Below are 19,513 nucleotides of genomic sequence, written 5' to 3' on the forward strand. Positions count from 1 at the left end.
GTGTGTCAAGCTATATGTGCTCCATGGAAAGCAGATTCTACCTGAGGGACAGGGTCAACCTTTTCCAAACGCAGGTGCCTGGCTGGACGCGTGTCCCAGTTCTCTGAGCTGCCACTGCCCTCGCTGGAGGTGTGAGCACGCCGCTCCCCTGGAAACTGGGGCACGCTTACTTTAATGTGTTCATCGTCACGCAGCCACGTGTGAAAGCCTTGTCCCACATCGCCATGCGCTCGGAGATCTTAGCACATCTGCATTACAACAAACCCAGTGGCCACAGCTGCCCAGACTCCGAGAAGAGACAGGCTCCGCTCCAAAGAGGAGGAGCGCTGGCCTACAGTCACAGAGCTGGGAAAGAATCCAGGGGTCTGGAGTCCCAGGCCGCTAGATCTCACCACTGTGTGGAGCAAACTGTTCTTTACCCCTGTGACGAAGTGGGACTGTTCTTAATGTTTCCTCTGAATATTGTGGGGGTGCCTCAGTTTCCCCTATGCAGTTCTTAAGTATCTACGTGGTGGGGTAAGGGTGTATGATCATTGCAGAGCCCTAGAGGGCAGGTGTGTGCAGTGGTCTGGACACAGAGAATGGCCGACACCCTGTTTCCTGGCAACGGATGGCCTGGGCCCTTCCCCCCTGCAAGGTGAGAGCTAAAGGGTTGGAGAACAAAGGAATCAGGTGATCTCCTGGCCCGGGGAAAGGAACAAAGCCCAGGGGAGGAGGGGCTGGAGGGAGTTTCAGTTTGGGGGCTGGCTGGGACATGGAGTGAAGGGCAGACGTGGTTGTCTGGCTCACTGCCCCCCAAAATGGACCCAGCTGAGGGGTCCTGTTCTCTTCACATACAAGCTCTGTTTTAGACCATGTTCCTGTCGTTTAATAAACCTCTGTTTTACTGGCTGGCTGAGAGTCCCGTCTGACTGCGGAGTTGGGGGGGCAGGACCCTCTGGCTTCCCCAGGAGGCCCGCCTGAGTGGACTCGCTGTGGGAAGCGCATGGAGGGGCAGAGGAGGCTGAATGCTCCGAGGTCAGACCCAGGAAGGTGGAAGCCGGGTGAGCTTTGTGTCCTGCAGACAGGCTGCTCCCAGAGAGGAGACTTCCCCAGAGTCCTGACTGGCTTCACGGGGAGCAGTTCCAGAGCATCGCCCAGGGACACCGTGACAACCCCCCAACGCCCTCATTTCACCCAGCTCAGGACAGCCCTGGGCAGCGCGGATCCCCTGCCGAGCCATCCAGCCCGACTCCACGCGGCATGGAGAGAAGATCGAGTGACCGAGGTGCCTGGATCTGTTCTGCCCTCGCCCACTGGGAGCCTGGGCCTCGCGTTCCGGGCTTTGGACGGCAAGTCAGAGTGGAACGTAGGGAGGTGGTTTTCCTTAGTCAGCTCTGCTCCTTGGGTTCCTGTTGCTCACGGAAGGGGCTGCAGACACTGACGGCAGGAGGTCTGGCAGGGAGATGAGCTCCCACGTCTGCACAGACCCAGATAAATGCTCCCAGCCAAAAATAAATAATAAAGACCCATAAATCTTCCCTGAGTGGCAGGAGGGCTCAGGTGGTGGTGAAGGGAAGTCAGCTCCTGACCTTGGCGGGAATTAAAATAGCTTGGAAGCAGCGAGCGAGCGAGAGAGCTGGCCTCTGCTCAGCTCCGTCAGTAACATCCCGGCTAAGCACCGCTATCGATCACAGGCTGTCGCCCGAACCGCCCATTTGCGTGCGTGCAAAGCCCTGGCTGCGTGATGCAACATGCCCAGCGAGCGGAGGGGGCTGGGGAACAGCATCTTGGAAGGGGAAGTCTCTTTGCAGCCACGCTGCCCGTTTTGCCAGCCGTCTGTTCCTCTCAGCGGCAGCTGGGATGGCAGGAGATGGGAGAGCTGCGAAAGGAAGGACCCGTGTTCCACGTGCGGGGAGGGGAGACGGACGAGAGATCCTGCTGCTGGTGCAGCCTCCGATGTAAGATACTCGTGGACGTTAACAGCGCCGCTCGCCCTGTGGGCTCTTTCCAGGCAGGGCCCTTGGCTGAGGGCCGGCTGGCCTGGCGGATTGAAGCAGTGGGCGGGGATGCATGAGATCTGGTCTCGGCTCCCAGCTTTGCGCTGACTGTGTATGTGACGGTGGGTCTCAGCTCCCCCCGGTGTAAGCATGGGGCCACCCAGTATCTTGCCTTTGTCTGCTTAGATTGTAAACTCTGGGCAACGTGCGCAGCACCCAGCCCAGTCAGGTGGAGCCTCCCAGACACACACGAGGGGCACTTCCCCCACCGCTAACATGCAGCTACTTCTAGGGTGAGCGGCAGTGTCAGTTTAACAGCCGGGCATCGGGGCAGGGCGCAGAGGGGACTCCGGCATTCGGAATGCGCTACGGGGGAAGTAGGATCCCACCAGCCGGGACGCACCCAGGGCCCTGTAACCTGTTCCTGGCAAGGTGTAACTCTTGCCCCTGGCTGGCTAAGGATTAAGAAGAGAAGACATTAGGGTTAACCCCGTGAGCGCTTGTGGAAAGTGGGCGGCAGGGGCTCAGTTTGACAGCGGGCCTGAAAGGCCCCCTAGCAGCGTGCTGAAGCAGCAGGTCAGACCCAACTTGGGGGTGGGGGGCCCCCGATGAATTATGAACACTGTTCTCTGCTCTGCCTGGGGCTGCATCGGCGTGAGTGGGTTTTGGTTGCAAGAGGAAGGCTGCGGCAGAAGCAAAGGTGTGAGTGTGAGCTGCTGGGGAGCGGGTGTTACGGGTCCCCCTAGTGCCTGTTCTTCAGAGCGTGAGAGGCGGTTACAGCTGAAGCAGCTCAAGTGCTTAGCCCCCAGTCCGGTCCCTGGCGAGGCAGCGGTCACACCAATGCGAGGGTGTTGGTGGTGGTTGTTTAATGTCCACATTGCAGTCGTGCCAGAGGCTAGCCACGATGGTGCCCTGCTGCGCTAGGAGCTGTACAAACACGTACTGAACTACAGCCCCAAAGACGAGACCTGCCCAGGGTGGGAGGGACAAGGTCCCAAAGCTAGCAGGATGTGCAGGAGTCCCAGTCTGGAGCTGTGACCACAGCCCAGCGCTCGCTGATGGCAGCTCTCTGCGGCATTCCAGCAGAGGCGAGCCGGGAAGGGGGCACCAGGGTGCACGCAGAGCTGACGTTTCTAGGGGAAGGGGGGTGGAGGGGTTGGGGTGCCCCCCAGGACCTGGCTCCAATGACCTGCTCCCCCTGGACTTCCAGCAGAGACACAGGGCTTGTCTCCGCTGCCATGTGAGCTGCGACCTGGGCCTAGCTAGCATGGAAAACAACAACCGCACGAGCATGCCGCACGAGCACGCAGCCCCGCCTGGGACCCTGCCCCGCCCTGGAGCAGTCACCCCGCCCCGCTGCTGTTCCCGGAGCTGGCTGGCTCCGAGCTAACTGTGCTGTGGCTCCCTGGGCTGCGTTCAGGCCTCTGATCGCAGTGCAGACCTGCCCACGGTGCTAATGTGCCACCGAGACTTTCGCTGCCTTTGGAGGTCTCCCCTCCGGCTTAGCTTGGGAGGTCGGGGGGCTTTGCCCAAAGGTTGGCATCCCGGGGTGCCTGGCAGTGCTCCACAGGGGGATGCAGCCTCTGGAGATGACGTTGCATCTCTGCGAGGTGCTGCAGAGAGAGACCTGCCCTCTCTCCCCACGTAGGAATCGCCCCCTGGGTCGCTTTACCGCGGTAAATGTTAATAAAAGCTGTTAAGTTTTCTAACTGGTCTCAATTCCCCCATCTGCGGTGGGCAGAGTCCACGAGGAGGCGGCTTTCCTTTCATTTCCTCTCGGCTTTTTATACATTCACACACAAAAAAATGATTAAACTTTTATTATAACTTGCTGCAAAACGGCTCTGAAGCCTTCCGAGGCTGCAGCCGCAGCTGTAAACACCAAAAGGGCCCCTGTCAATAAATAAATAACCACTGAGGGAACGTGGCTGCGTTCTCGCCTCGTTAAGGCACTGAAATAAACTAATTTTAGTGGCGGGGGCCGATGAAATGAAAGAACCGAAGCCCACAAGAAATGAGCACTCGGGTGGTTTAAGAGCCAAAGAACAGCGGCAGCCCTGAACAAAAGATGGGAGTTTATACATGAAAGCTGCAGGAAGAGGAGTCTTCTCTGCAGCGTTTATGTAAGTGGCCTAACTATGCACCCTAGGCGCGAGACCAGGAATCGGGACAGCTGGGCTGCAGAGATTCCAAGGCCGGGATTGTGATCATCCTGTTTTGCCTGAGCTGGAGAGCTTCTCTGCCTGGCGCGGCGTGGTGCCTTAGACAGACCTGCAGGAGAATTCAGTCCCTCCGGCTGGGGTGGACTTTCTGTCCATCTCCGTGTCTGCGCAGCGCCCTGGTCTCCTGGGAGCCTGTCGGTGCGACCGTAGTGTGTAATCAGTCAGTGCTGTATTTATTTAGCCTCCTATAGCTGCTCTGTCCTGGCCTCTGGGAGGTAAGCTGGGTGTTTGTTAAATACCCGCGGCTGGATGGGCTTTGCTAGTGACCTCGGTGCTGCTCTCTGCGGTGAGCAGTCCCCTCAGAGCTACCTCTCGTTCAGCAGGCAGTTTGTCTACCCAGAACCGGTGCACGGGGGTGACGCACCAGCCAGGCCGAGACACCGCGCGCAGCCAAGTGAGCAAGCAAATTGCATTTGCAAAGATCTTCACACACGTCTCGCGCGCACCCCGGGCTACGGACGCTGCACTGCAGCGTGTGACGGGGAGCGGATGCTGGTGGAGGAAAGCAGGAAAAGAGAGAGCCCCGGGCAGGCAGAGGTTGGGGAAATCAGGCTGTAGCGTGACCCTTCCCCACAGGACACAGAGCTGGAGATCCGTGGCCAGCACCTGTGTTCTGCTGCTGTGCGATTACGGCAAACTTCCCTCTGCCGGAACGGTGGGCCCGGCAGTTTCAGTGTCACCGTTGCTGGGCTTATGTCAGTGTCTACCCAGGTGCTGAGGAAGCCTGGCCGTGCCGTGCCTGGGGTTTGGAGCCACTTATCGCAGGGTTTACATGACCGTAACGCTGGGCAGTGGGGATTGCTCGTTCTCCAGCCCAGGCGGTAGTGGAGAACATTGCCGCGGTCCCTTTCTCCTCCCACGGGGTGCAGGGTGGGAGCGGGGCACTGGGGCAGAGGCATCCCGGAGACATCACTGCCACACTGGGAATTAAAGAGCTGGCATCGAGACTGGGCGGTGCGGGGTGATGAACTGGGAACCGGTGATGTACCCTGTGCTGCCTCGTTTCCCCTCCCCAGCCCGCCCGCTCCCCCTGCCGCCTGGAGACACCTGTGCTGTGTGACGTGTGCGGTAGGAGCCAGCAGGGCGGTGTGGTGCCGGCTGTCCCAGGGCGGGAGCGCTCCCCTCCAGTCCGCTGGCCAGTAGCTACACCGGCCCCGTGCGCTGGGGCCTGCTCACGTGCACGGAGTAGCCCTGGGTGAAATTTGTCAGATAAATATTTTATTCAGCGAAAAATGCAGTTGTGGTCGACTTGAACTGACTCGTGACTCTGACATGAATAGTTTCGGCCACTCGTGAAAGGGCTGCAGGAGGAGGAGATGGGGGCGGGGGCTCGCACCCTAACCCACTAGGCTCACGGTTTCCAGGGGTTAGGGCGCTCACCTGGGAGGTGGGCGACGCAGGTTGAAATTCTCGTTCTGGAACAGACTCAAAGTCACCAAAAATTCTGATTCCGTTTGACCCAAAGTGAAAGGTTTTTTCGTGGGTCCGTTCCATGGCTGTTCCAGGCAGCAACGTGCCCAGCCCTGGTAGGGAGAGACGGTTCCTTGCCGTAGCAAACACGCAGGGTGGCTAGATAAGACGGACAAAAGAGAAACGGGCCCAGAGAGGCTGGGAATAGAAGGCAGATCTGCTGAGTCTCAATCCAGCGCCCTCCCCGCTAATTTGCGCTCCCTCCCCAGGCACAAGGCTCGCCAGCAGGTTCCAGTGCAGTGCCCAGAATCTAAACATTTATTTAAAAAAAACCAATCCCAAAACTTCTGGCTGTAACCCAGTTGCCATCCACTCGTGGATATGAATGGATTGAAACAAACCCCGACGCACACCGCTCCTGGTGCCCTGTGGCTTAGCATATAATGGGCCTCATTGTCACTCACCCGGTAACCCCTTTACATGGTGTTGGCAGCACAAACAGGCCTGGTTGTAAGTGAGAATCTGCTCCCACACTGAGTGTGATCAAAAGGAGGAGGGGAGCTGGATGCAGTGACTATGCTCGAATGAGTGACTAATGGCTGCTGATGCTGCCAGGCCAGCTGCCTGCTCGCTTCCCCATCTCTCTGGTGCAGAGCGAAAATGCTTTCTGCTTGCATGCCTGTAATTCATTTAGCACAATCATCTTTTCATTATGGGCAGGAGGTGCAGAGCTGGGAGAGGGCCTCATTAATTAAACAGAGATCAGGGAAGGGAGCAGGGCGTATCAAATCAATTCTGGCCAACTCTTTGCAGAATCCAAATGGGAAAGTCACCTGCAGCCTTCCCAGGGAAGGCAGAGGAGTGCGCTGCTAATGAGGCATCTCCCTGGAGCGCTGGTATTAAATCAGAGCTTCGTTCTGTTCCCAGGTCCTTATTAATAACACTCAGAACAACTCCGGTGGCCAACTCTTCCTCCGCTCTCATCCGTGCTGAGCTCTGATTTCGGGATCTATATTGCATGGATCTGGGTTGTTTTGCGTGATGGGGAAGGAGCTGGACAATCCTGCGGGTCCTGAGCTCTGGGCTTTGGGAAGTAGAAATATTGCTGAACTTCAGCAGAACTTGAGTTCCTGTAGGAGGGAATTCCCCCGGGAACAGCGATAGAGGTGACGAATGTACCTAGAGAGAGAGCACGTGTCCCACGACCACACCGCGTGCTCTCGCCTGTACCAGTCCCCAGGGCTGCTCTGGGAAGGAGGGGCCGTACCCCAAGAGCGCACCTGCTCTCACCGCTCTGTTTTGCTTGTCCAGGTGCAGAACGTCTCCCAGTCCATGGAGGTGCTGGACCTGAGAACCTACCGCGACCTGCAGTACGTGCGCCACACGGAGTCCCTCATGAAGGGGCTGGATTCCAGGCTGAAGGTGGCCACCGAAAGCCAGAAAAGCCTGAACACTAAAAGCTTCCAGGTAACCCTTTGCAGACTCCCGTTTGCCAGTGGTCTAGCTGTCTGGTACTGCTGCCCTTGGGTGCAGTCAGCGCTGTGGTTCTGAGTGATGCCAGGAGTGCCTGGAGCATAGGGATGGTGCTGCTGTTACGTGGGTCCAGCTGAGGCTATGGGGCAAGAGGCAGAGAGGCATAAGTGATGCCCAGGCCTTGGCGGGATTTGGGCGTCGAGGTGGCTTTGCAAATCCCATTCTGCGTCTGCTAGGTGTGCCCAGAGGCACCAGCTGTGACCAGCACCGCATGGCGCCGGGGGCTGCACAGACCGTCCTGCCCAACGAGCTCACAGCCTAAATGGACGAGGCCAAGGCCCATGTCCTGCTGCTGTAACATGCCAGCCACAAACCTGCCCTTGGCCTGGTCGGCGCTAGGAATGTGGGCCGGATAACTGCGTCGCTCAGGGGCGTGAAAAATCCGCCACCGCCCTCATCTCCCACGAGCAACGTGGTTAAACCGACCTGGCCCCTGGTGTAGACCGAATTCTCCTGTCAGCCTCCGTGCCTGCGTCAGTGGGAGACCCCGGCCTTTGGCCGAAGGGAGCATCTTCAAATGCCCCGGCACATCTGTGAGGATGTGAGGCAGCAGGGAGGGGGGAGTGTTGACCTGGGGAGGGGAGACCTGAGAGCCTGTCACCTGAGCCGGGAGGGGGAGGGGAATGTGAAGACAGGCTGCAGGAGGGGGCCTGCTGGGGGGGTTAGTTTCTGTTGGGTGCTGGGTGGAGGAATGCAGGGAACCCCAGGGCTGGGGTCTGAGCTCCCTGCCCCCCAGAAGGACGTGACTGAGGGGTCCCGGTTGTACCCACAAGCTCTGTTTGAGACTGTGTTCCTGTGGTCCAATAAACCTTCCGTGTTACTGGCTGGCTGAGAGTCTCAGTGAATGCCAGGAAGAGGCATGCAGGCCCCGGACTCCCCCCAACTCCGTGACAACGTAGACAGTTCTGTCGGGGCTAAAAGCACTTATGCTAGTGTCGCTTATTCTGGTCTGTGCTGGGTTATGTGCGTTCGTGGTGGCAGAATTGTTTCTGCACTGGAGCTTCTCCCAGCAGAGAGATGTCGGTGGGAAAATCACACCTAACCGAGAAGGTGCAGGGAGTGGAATGACCGGGCCCGGGTCTCTATTCCCAGTCCAGAGCCTTAGCCACATTTAGGTGTCCCTAAATAAGTGCATGAGTCAATGAAATAGGGCTCTGTCCTGGCAAATGTGCAATTGCTACCCAGCAAGTGACAACCAGCTCCCATGTGCCATAATGGGTGGACTCTGTGACCGAACACCGAGTAAGCACCAGGCTGATCCCTACACACAGGGACCTTCCCTCGAGGAAATGGGGTTCTTTCTGAAGCTGTCAGCCTGAGCCCTGACAGCCAAAGTGTGTTTGTGTCTCGGGAGCGGCCAGTGCCAAATGCTGAAACCTGGCCAAAGGAAGCGGAGGCGGAGCAGGGACCCGGAGCTGACAGTCGCAGAGACGAGGCGTTGATCAAACATCTGAGCTGTAGCAAATGTCTTCGTGGGTTTAATCACAGCGGCAGGTGCCAGGCCCCTGGGACTGGAATACGATCCTGTCAAGAGGCAGGAGTTGTGGCCCAAGGACACCGGCTGGGAATCATGGCCCTGGCGAGAACCGGAGAGAAAAGCCTCAGTTGATGGGAGCTGAAGGCTGAGGACTGGTCTTGGTCAGCGGCTTCCAGGAGACCCTGGCTTGCGGGGGAGCTCCTGAGGGGTGGCTGCAGGTACCAAAACATGCCTTGAAGGAGGACAAGAGGTAGGGTGGGGCCTTGCACCTGGTGAGTGAAATTCACCCCAGGGGATGGGCCAGCACCAGGCCCAGGGCCACCCCCCAGCTCCTCACCCCCGGGCAGGGCCCAGCACCAGGCCTGGCCTCCCACCCTTCACCCCAGGGGATGGGCCAGCCCCGGGCCTGAGCCTGTTGTATTAAACTGAGTGGAATAAAGGCCCAAAGAGTGGAAGGTGTTAACACGACCCTGTCGCTGTCCAGGGTTCGGGGCTGGCACAGAGACCTCAGCCTGCTCAGCGCCATGGCAAATGTGCTGGGGCAAGGAATGAAACCCAAACAAAAGGCCGGTTGAAATTGAACTGAGTGAGGACTGAAAGCAAACGTACGCCCTGCCTATCGTGGTCTCTCTTCAGAGACTGGACGTCAGTGAGCATCTCGTGCTGTCCAGCCCTCCGTGGTGGTGGTCGGTTCTGGGCTGGGAGCAATGGGCACCTGCCTGCTTTTGACAAACCGGACCCAGGAGGGGGAGCAGCACTAGGCCAGTACAGATGGGGAAATATGGGTTTTGTTGTTCTCCGAATGCAGGGCGGCTGCTCCATCACGGAGGGATGTGTTGGGCTGGTGGGTTGGAAAGGGCCACCCGAGGGAGGGGAAGACGAAGCAGGATCTCAGACGTGTCCATCTGGAGTCCTTGCTGGTACAGCGGTGATGGTCCAGTGCCCCCATAGGCAGGCCAATTACCCAGGTTTAAACCGGCCAGGCCTGTTTCTGGAGGAGTTTGTCCCTGACGGGTTCTGGGGGATGCTGTTTTGCAGGACTGCGCATGCACCGGGGCTGGCCCATGCCGTTCCAGAAGTACCAGCATGCACCCCCCACAAACCCCGGCCAGGCCCTGGCATGAGGCCTTGTTCCCCCCACAGCTCCTCACCCCGGGGCAGGGCCCAGCTCCAGACCCAGGCATCACTTAAGTCCTGCTGGGTTTAGGCCTTTGGCTGGCCCACTGCCTGGGGGTCAATTTCACCTCACACGAGCAGAAGCAACAGGCAGTGAATGCTGCAGAGTGAAGCGTCTTCACGTGCCCTTGAGTTGGGAGGCCCAGGGATCTCAGTCGACCTGTAATGTGGCTTCCCTGGCCGTGGGCCCGTTCCCATCACCCACGCCCCAAAGACAAGCTCCCTGCACCCTCTGCGGCTGGCCTGCCCTAGGTCCACCCCTGCCTACTGCCCCCCATCTCTGCCGACTGCAAGAGGGGTCACGCCTAGCTGTGAAGCAGCTCGTGCTGGTCACTGTAGATGATGGGATACCAGGGTAGATGGCACCCGGAGCTGCTCCGGTCTGGCCGTCCCTGTGTCCTTTGTGCCCCTGCCAGGAAAGCATAGTGCTGTCGGGCTTGCTCAGTGGAGGAGGTGTCTCCCACAGAACGGGCAGGAGCTGCCGAGAGGGAGATGCTGGCTGGAAAGTTGTTTTCTCATCTCTTCCTCCCTAATGAGAGAGCTTGTGGCATCCTTGCCCAGAGCTGCCACCTGCCTGTTCGCGAGCCGCACACATGAATATTTCATCCTGTTTTCTCCCCCGATGGTGCTTTGAACAGTCCTGCTCGGTGGAATCAAAGCGTCGCAGGTACAGACAGACTCTTCAGGAGCCCGCGATTCCTCTCTGCCGCAGAGGCGGGCGTCTATTCCGCAAGCAGGGGACGCCTGGGGTTCAGCAGCATTTTACAGCTCAGCGAGAGATGCTCCGACAGCTGAGACGTACATTCAGAACTTCTCACCCCCCCAGCCTGGCAAACTTCAGCCGGCATCATTAGCAGAGTCTGAACCCGCGGTCTTCAGCGTGCTATGTTTTCAAAAGCAATGCCTGATTGTGAAAGCCGCGGTTCGGGCCCCCGAGCGGTGAGCTGCCTTAAAGGGACTATGTGGTAAGTACGTGTCCCTGGAGATCAGGACCCTTTAAGGTGCCCCAAATGGGGCCACCCAGAACTACTAGTTGCATCTGAAAATGTCAGTCGTTGAGCTGCCACACAAGCCAAGGGAGCAGCTCCTCCGGCTAGTATCTATAGTAAGCTGTTAACCTCCCGTGTCCGCTGAAGAGGGACAAAGCCCCTGCTGGGTTCGTGTGGATTGCTGTTCGTTCTGGAGGCGGTGCCATGGAGCCCGGCATGGTGGGGTCTGGTGAAAGGTGCCGTCTTGCCAGCCCCTTGCATGGAACAGATTTCACATGGGAGGCGGCAAGGTGAGGTCCCCACACAAACAGCCCCTCCCTTGGGAAGCCTGCAGTGATGCCTGTGGAGGATCATGGACATTACAGACGGAAAGACCCTGCCGGGCTACCTTGTCCCATTTCTGCTGGCAATACGGGCTTGTTCCCGGCTGCTGATTCTCCATGGTCTGCGGTCTCTGCGTGTCTAGCGTCTTCTGCTTGCCATGAGCCTTCCCCAGCACTGCAAATCCCAACTGCAAAAAAGCAGCATCCACTGCTGGCCTCATAGCTTGGGCAAAGGGAGCTGCGAAGTTGGAGAGCTTTCAGAGGAGAGCCAGGTTTCAGAGGAGCAGCCGCGTGAGTCTGTATCCGCAGAAAGAACAGGAGGACTTGTGGCACCTTAGAGACTAACCAATTTAATTGAGCATAAGCCAGGAGACGGACTCGAGCTCTGCGAAACCTGCCTGACAGCGAAAGGATAATCTGCTGGGCTTACGGAAGAGAAGGTTACAGCGCGGCTTGATCACGGCGCTGCCTGCGTGGGGAGGAGATTTCCGATCCCAGACTAGGCAGAGCAAGAGGCAGCGGCTGGCAGGCGGCGCTAGACGAATTCAGTGTAGAACAAAGGCACGCGCTGATACCAGTGAGGGGACTGACCGTGGAACAGCTGACCCTCAGGTGCAGGGGACTCTGGATGACGTGGTCTCCTCAGACCGCAGGCCCCTGGGCAGGATGCCGGGCTCGTGGGGGTGTTTTCTGGCCCACAGGAGGTGACACTAGACTGGTACCTCTGGGGCCAGAGTTAATGCTGCACCTTTACAGGCAAGCCCCTGCCGCTCAGCTCTTGCCAGGAGCCCTTTGGTCCTGCCTCCACCAGCTCCGCTCAGGAGTCAGCGGGGGAGGCAGGGCCATGGGCCAGCGCCAGGCTGACACCAGGAGAAGGGCCTGGCATTTGCAATTAAAAATAAGTAAACAAACAAATGGTTTTCCTGCAGCCCCTGGGGAGGAATCTGTGCTGATAAATGACTGCAGCCCGGCCGCCTCCCCAGCCTCTTCTCCATTCAATCACCTTCCCTTCCCCCACCCCCCCCAGTCATTTTTCAGGTGCTCCGAAGCCGCTGTGATTAGAAACCATTTGCTGGGAGTGATGGCTGTTGATTTCTGCAGCAGATGGGAGAGGAACTGTAACCCAGCCAGACCCACCGGGCAGCAGAGCTGCCAAGAGCTGCAATCTCCCCACTGCAGCTGGGACGGGAGCATGGGGGTGTCTGGAGGTAACTCACCAGTGACCCAGGCACCCGAGCCCAACTGACCCCCTTGAGGTGCACCCTGTGCTGATACGGGCGCTGGGGGGGTGCCCCAAGACCCAGGGATTAGCCTGGGGCTGAGTAGGGTCAGAGCCTGCTGGGCCCCTCTGCAGCTGGGGTTTCGTCCTAAAGTCCAAAACCCTAAATAGCCTTCCCCGCAGGGTGCTCTGGCCAGTCCCGTTCCCCAGGCCAGTGTCCGTCTGTCCAGCCCTAACATGCCCATCTATCCATCTGTCTGTCGTCTGGGCCTCCCAGATCTGCATCAAGCCGCACCAGCCGCAGTAACCCCCCAGCCGCCCGCCCGGCCTGTGAAGGGTGGGAGGTATGAGGTCCGTGAGGGGGATGGGTCCCGTGCGTCTAGTGGCTAGAGCAGGGACCAGCAATGGGGGGCTGCTGGGCTCTAATTCTGCTCCGGTGGGGGCCGTGTTGTAGTGGTTAAGAGCAAGGCGCTTGCAGTCAGGACTCCTGGGTTCTTTTCCACTCTCTTCCCCTGTGACTGTGGGTAAGTAACATCACTGCTCTGTGCCTCAGTTTCCCCCTGTAGGGTGGGGATAGGGACTCTGGCCCACCTCCCGGGGCACGTGAAGAGCTGCTAATTACCCGCAGGGCCCACTGCTCCCAGTCCTGGTGGGTCAGGCCCTGAGGAAGGCTGCATGTTGCCAGGCGCAGTGGAATGGATGAAACCCTTCCCAGCTGACGCCGGGGCCCAGGTGCCTGCTGCTTGCCACCAAGCAGCCGCGGGCCTGCAAGCGTGACCGCCCCCTGCTACTGCCTCGTGGTTATTGGCACTGGCGTTGCCAGGAGCTGGGGCGGGGGGGACCAGCCGTTCTGCAGATGGTGCTGAGCAAGGTGGGGCTGGGATTCACATGGGCTGCCTGCGTTCGTGGGAGAGAGAGGAGCTGGAGCCATTCTCCCAGCAAAGCCTGCAAGCTTTGGTTAGGAAAGGTCTCCCTGCTCTCTGGGATCCCTTCCTGCTTCACTGAAGCGGGTCTGCCAGGCTGCAGGGAGGGCAGAGGTCAGGACAAACCCACGGCCACCGGGCAGGACACAGCCCCCAGGGCCCAGCACCAGCTGCTTGCAGGAGGGAGCCCAGCGTAGGAGAATGGGGTTGTACAGATCCGTCAATTCACTGGCAAAGGAACCTCAGCTGGGTACAGCTATCGTCTAGCTGTCCATCCCCATTCACACCTCTTTAGCTGTCTGTCTGTCACCACGCGCCCCTGCTATCTGTCTGTCCTATTGGATACGGATGCGCCCATCCCTGTGCTAACAAGGTGCCATATGCAGACACCTATTCTTACATGTCTCTCATTTTGGCCTCGCCTTGGGCAGAGGGTGAGATGTGGAGGGATGGGGGGGGGTGAGGGGCAGCGGGCAGGGTGAGGCAGGCAGCTTGGTACCCTGCAAGAGGCTGAGTTGGGTCAGTGCGTGCGTCCCTGTAGGCAGATGCCCAGAGCCTGAAGCCAGCAGTGTCTGTTCTGGCTGCAGGGACAGAGGAACCAAAAGGAGAGTCCTGTGGCTATTCCCAAAGGGGGCACATCTCGTAGGCCGGTGGGAATGATGGAAACAGGCTCTCGGGAATGGCCTTGAACTCTCCTGCTTCCAACCTCTAACAGCCAGGGGTCATGAGGGAACTTCCCCAGGGGGCAGATAATCCCAGTGCTGCCTCCGTGGGGCTTCATGCACCTGCCTCTGGAGCAGCTGGTGCTGGCCCCTGGTGGCGACGGGATCCCAGGCCATTCCTCTGAGCAATTCCTCCTGCCCAGCTCCAGAGGGAGCATGGCATGGTTCTGGCTAAACCTCACCACCCTCCTGGGCTGATGGTCATGTCCAGGGCCAGCTGTCAAAGCACAAATCAAGGGAAGAGGCCCTGGCAGGTCTAGGAGCCGAGCGCTGCCAGCAGAGAGGTCCCTCCAGCTTGCTTTGCAGCAGCGGGAGGTGAGAGCCCTGGGCCTTGGCTCACTCACTGTTAGGGACCCCAAAACGCAGTAACATGCAGGAAAGAAAAGGGGAATCGCAGTCGTCTCCTGACTTTGTGCGGCTGCTGAGGGCGAGGAGACGCTCGCTGAAAGGCAGGTGGATTTACGGAGTCCTTGAGTGAAGGCGACTTGGAGAGCGATTTCCAGCCAGGCGCAGGTCAGCGTGGCCCAGGGGGAGCCAAGGCCGAGATCTGCTCAGGCAGCCCTCCTGCCTCAGCCCAGGGGAGGTGACTCTCAGGCCGGGTCTGCGCTGAGACGTACATCGGTACAACTGGGCCGCGCAGGGGGATGAGAAACGAGCGGCATCGTTATCCCGACCTGCCCCTGGTGTGCTCAGCGCTCTGGCAGCGGCAGTATGTCCTTCCTACCTCCCACGTCTTCTGCGACGTGCTGCCGCGGCGCGATGCGGCGTTTGAAGTGCAGACCTGCCCTCCGCAAACCCAGCGCCCTAGGACAGGCAGGCAGCGTTTGCCGTTGACCAGAGCGGCTGGTGGCGGGCGTGGAAGAGAAAGCCTGTGCTCGAGGCTGTAGCTCAAAACGTAAGAGCGGCCAGACTGGGTCAGACCAAAGGTCCGCATAGCCCAGTATCCCGTCTTCTGACAGTGCCCCAGAGGCAATGAACAGGGAATCATCAAGTGATCCATCCCCTGTCGCCCATTCCCAGCTTCTGGCAAACAGGCTAGGGACACCATCCCTGCCCATCCTGGCTAATAGTCATTGATGGACCTATCCCCCGTGAACTAATCTAGTTCTTTTTTGAACCCTGTGGTAGTCTTGGCCTTCATAACATCCTCTGGCAAGGAGTTCCACAGGTTGACTGTGCGTTGTGTGAAGAAATACTTCCTTTTGTTTGTTTTAAACCTGCTGTCTATTAGTTTCATTGGGTGTTATGAGAAGGAGTAAATAACAACTGCTCTTACTAGGGACGTTTGGGGCTGGGTGCCAGCCTCTCGGGGTGAGTTCTCTGGCCTGGGTGGTTCAGGGCAGGCTCTATAATCACAAGGGTTCCTTCTTGGCAGTGAAATCGCCAGCTCTTCGCCAGTACGTCCTTCCTACCTCCCACGGCTCCACCAAGAACCTGAAATCGACAAACGAGAGTGTTTCCTCTTGCTCGGTGATTCTCCACGTTCCCCCAAGGTGACCCTGCTTCGCAGGCCGAGATCCCTGCCGAGCCCCCACCCCTCACATATGCAATAAAACCAGAGGAGGCTATACCAAGTGAGTGAGTCGAGGTGTTGACCGAGAACACTTGACCTTGCAGGGTCCAGTAGTGCGAGGAGGGTCCCAGAGCCCAGACAGCCACACTGCCATCAAACAGCCCCGGGAGCCTGAGTCAGCTGGCTCCAGCCAGCCGTGGGTTTGTAATTGCAGTGTAGACGTACGCAGGTGCTGTGCCCGGGCTGGAGAACTGCCCCGAGCAGAGCAGCTGGTTCCCACCGGGGAGTCACTTGTTCATTTTTCCCCTCACCCCTGCATCTGGGTTGTGCTCTTGGCTGGCAGGTTTATCACCCTGGTTTCTAAGAGCAGCGCTCCAGGGGCGCGAGTCTCCAGGCCCCGAGACAGAGGGCAAGTCACACACAGTGCCTCCGGTGCGTGGCACGAGCGGGGCGTTGTTCCTGGGGAGCCCACGGCATCTCCAATGAGACGAGTGTCCGGCCGCGGTAACTCACTGGGCAGAGGCAGGCGTGTGAGGTGAGGGGGGAGGCAGCTGATGCAGCAACAGTCGCTGACCCTGTGGCACTGAGTCGAGGCCAGACCCGTGCCCTGGCAAGCCCGGAGATGGCATATGAGGCTGGCATGGATGGACGGGGGTGTCTGTGCTTCTGTCCACAGCACTCGGGCACAAGGGAGCCTCTGTGGAGCAGCCCAGGGCGAGTGACATGAACCTTGGGCGATGGCCTGGAATCGCAGCTTCTGGACTGTCAGTGGGGAACTCAGTGACAAGCTCCCCCCCTTCCCCCTGGCTTCGTGCCTGGTGGGAGCTTTGCTCGACTGCTTCCTGAAGCATCAGTACGTGCCCCAAAGCCTTTCTCCAGCCCCGGAGGTCCCGGCGGCTGCCCGGCTCTGCAGCGGTTAAACCATCTCTGCTGCTGTCCACAGGCTCCTGGCATTGCAGGAGGCGCGTGTTCCCTTGGGTGGGGCCCTGCAAAGGGACTCAGGACTTCTGGGTTCTATTCCTGGCTCTGCTGGTGGTCTTGGACAAGTCACTGCCTCCCTCCATGCCTCAGTTTCCCCTCCCACCCTTTGTCTGTTTAGACTGAGCGCTCTTTGGCATAGGGACTGTCTCTCATTCTCCATCGGCGCAGCGCCTGGCACGGTGGGGCCCTGATCTCGCCTGGGATGTCCGTGCAGCACCACAGAGCCCAGGGCTCGGGCTGTCCCCTTGAGAGCTCAGCATGTTCTGGAAGCGCCTGTCCCCATGGGCCGGGATTGTCAAAGCCACCTGGGGGTCCGGACGCGCGGTTCCCGTTGGTTTCAGCGGGGGTTGTGTCTGTGCTCGGATGCAAGGTCTCCGGGTTTGGCCGCGTGGGGGTGGAGTGCCAAGGGGTTAATCCGCAGGATGGGGTCCCTCACTCGCTCTCTCCCCCCCACCCCAGCTCTTGCTGGGAATGTTACTCCCCCGGGGTGGCCGTTAATTCTCAGGGCTGCCGGCTGCCTGCACAGCCCAGCCGGGGCTTTTGGACTCGCAGAGGGACTTTCGGCCGTGAGTCTGACTCATTCCCATCTCCAGCGCTAAGCACCGCTCAGCTGCAGCCGCCTGGATTTAGCTCCAGGGTGGATTCGGTCCCGTCAATCTGGACGGTGATTTTGGTCACTGGCTTTGGGCTCCCCAAGTCGAAGGGTATTTTCCTGTGATTTAAGTCAGGCATCCAGGTCAGAGCCACGTGCACGCACCCAGTGCTATTGCGTTGCCCCCGCCTCACTGGACGCCCCCATCCCCGCCCTGCTGGCACTGCCCGCCCCCCGCCTGTCCCTGAGGCTGGATCTCGGCAGCTCAGCTCGTTCCAGGGCCTTCTCTTTCACACTCGGCACTCCAGCAGCGGTCATAAAAAACGCAGCAGCAATTACTGTGCTGGCTTTCCAGGGCCTGGCGTGCGTCTCTCTGTGCAGCCAACCTTGCCCAGAACTCAGTGCAGGTCTGCAAGGTGCAGGGAGCTGGGGAGGGCAGAGGAAATGCCAGGGGAATAATGGAGGCCAACAGCAGGCAGGACCTGCACCGTGTCTCGCCGCCGGCGTGGGCGGGGGGGAGAGCACAAAGCAGCACACACAGCAGCATCTGGACTCAGAGAAGCAGTGGGGACTAGCAAGCCCGTGGCCCTGGGGCCCGATTCCCCTCCCTCTGCTCACCCCTGGGAACACCACCATCCTCCTGGGGTCGTCGGGAGGGGAGGACCAGCCCCCGAGTGCAGACGGGCCCATGGGAGCACCTTGGCTGGCTGCATAGCGCAGGCCAGAGCTCCCCTCCCAGGGGCTAGCACAGATCCTGTAGCCAGCCACCAAAGGCCAGATTCTCCGGTGCCTGGCACCTTATACCAGCGCCGAGTGAGTGCAGATCATTGCTGCTCTGATCTGCTTTGCACTGGTGTAAACGGGGAAGGGCAGCAACCTGCTCGGCCCCCCCAGTCTGAGATGAAAGCCCGGCCCGTGCGACGCCGCAGCCGGTTCTGCTGCTGGAGACGCAGCGTTTCCCGCGCCCGCTCAGCTCGGCGCGCACGAAAGCCGCCGTGCAGTGACAGTGGTGCAGGCGGCAGCCGGGGCTCCCCCCGGCGAACGCAGTGAGGGTCGCGGGTGCGGTCGCACTCGGGCAGCCAGCCCTGCTGTTTTTAGAGCTCTAGCTCGATCAAAACTAGTGTCCGGCGGTCTCCCCGAGCTGGCCATTGCTCCCCTCCAGCTGCCAGGCAGATGTCCCCTGAGAGCGGTGTCACTGGAAATACAGGTGCAAGTGAGCCAAGAAAAGCGTCCATGGATTTACCACACCCGTTAGTAAAACTCTGCCGGGTTAATTCCTCCCCGCTGTGTCGGGCCTCAGCGTCCAGCTCCAGGATTCCAGTCTGTCTTTGTCTGCTGGGTTCCAGAGCCCTGTGCTACAGGGAATCTTCTCCAGATGGGGACAAGTCAGCTCTTCACCATCTCTCTTTGAGAAACCACCCAAAGTGAGCAGCTTGTGTCTCGTTGTAAGCTGTCTTCCAAACCTTGGCCAACGCTGCCGGTGGTTTGCTGTTCACCAGCCATGTGCTCTGGGAGGTGCTGAGTTTCATCGCTTTTTGGGACCAGAAAGGACCATTCAGATCACCTAGTCAGAGCTCCTGTGGAATGCAGGATGCAGAATTTCACTCTGTGATTTATGTACCCAGCCCATATCTTGTGATGGAGCTAGCGTGGATTTTTCCGAAAGAGCCATCCAGGCTGAGTGGGTCCCGACGCTGACTCTGACTCCCTTTGTGACCTTGGGTGAGCCCCTTCTCCCCTGTAACACAGAGACAACAACACAGATCGCAAAATATTAATTAGCTCATATTCACCGACTCCTTGGAAGATGCAAAGTGCTAAGTTTTGTAATTATTATTAATTTCTAACCCAGGGGCCGGAACCTGCCTCTGGCATATTAATGAGCCCTTAACGATGGTGCCAGAGTTCTGTCATCATTATCGTGTCTGAGGTAGACAGCGCACAAGCCTCTTGATCTTCATTAGGGGGAGATGAGAGAGGGACTGCCGACGTCTCCTGGAGTGTCGGAGAGCTGCAGGGGTTCTGTGTTACAGGAGTTGCCTTCCTGTGAGCCAGGAGTGAAGGGCAGCCACCCAGGGAGGCTGGGGGGTTCAAAGAGGGAGTCGGCCAGAGAGGGGAGGGGTTGGGGGACTTGAGGCCGTGGGAACCCTCCCTCTGTGCTGAGCCGGACGTTGGCCCTGGGCAGAGGCCCCATGGGAGGTCTGGGCACCACTTAAATCCCACTTCAGCCCTGAGGAGTCTTAAGATGCGCCATGGCCTAGCAGGGGGCATCCAGCCTTGTCCTGATCCCATCCGCTCGGCGCGACGTGGCCCCCATCTCGGTCGCTGTGTGTCTGGGCAGTGCCTGGCGTGACGGGGCCCCCATCTCGGTCGCTGTGTGTCTGGGCAGCGCCCGGCGCGATGGGGCCCCCATCTCGGTCGCTGTGTGTCTGGGCAGCGCCTGGCGTGACGGGG

The 19,513-nt window shown here is 59.2% G+C and overlaps 1 protein-coding gene across 5 annotated transcripts in view; it reads left to right on the top strand.

Annotated features, from left to right (window-relative positions):
• The window catches only part of OLFM2 (olfactomedin 2), a 74,550-nt gene that overhangs the window by 43,988 nt on the left and 11,049 nt on the right, over nucleotides 1-19,513 (top strand). For all 5 annotated transcript variants that reach the window (XM_077838584.1, XM_077838585.1, XM_077838583.1 and 2 more), the window contains one exon: nucleotides 6,923-7,078. In XM_077838584.1, coding sequence (XP_077694710.1) covers nucleotides 6,923-7,078 — 156 coding nt within the window. The remainder of the gene's footprint in view (nucleotides 1-6,922; nucleotides 7,079-19,513) is intronic.

This window comes from Eretmochelys imbricata, chromosome 20 (assembly GCF_965152235.1).
Source record: "Eretmochelys imbricata isolate rEreImb1 chromosome 20, rEreImb1.hap1, whole genome shotgun sequence".
Lineage (NCBI taxonomy): Eukaryota > Metazoa > Chordata > Testudines > Cheloniidae > Eretmochelys > Eretmochelys imbricata.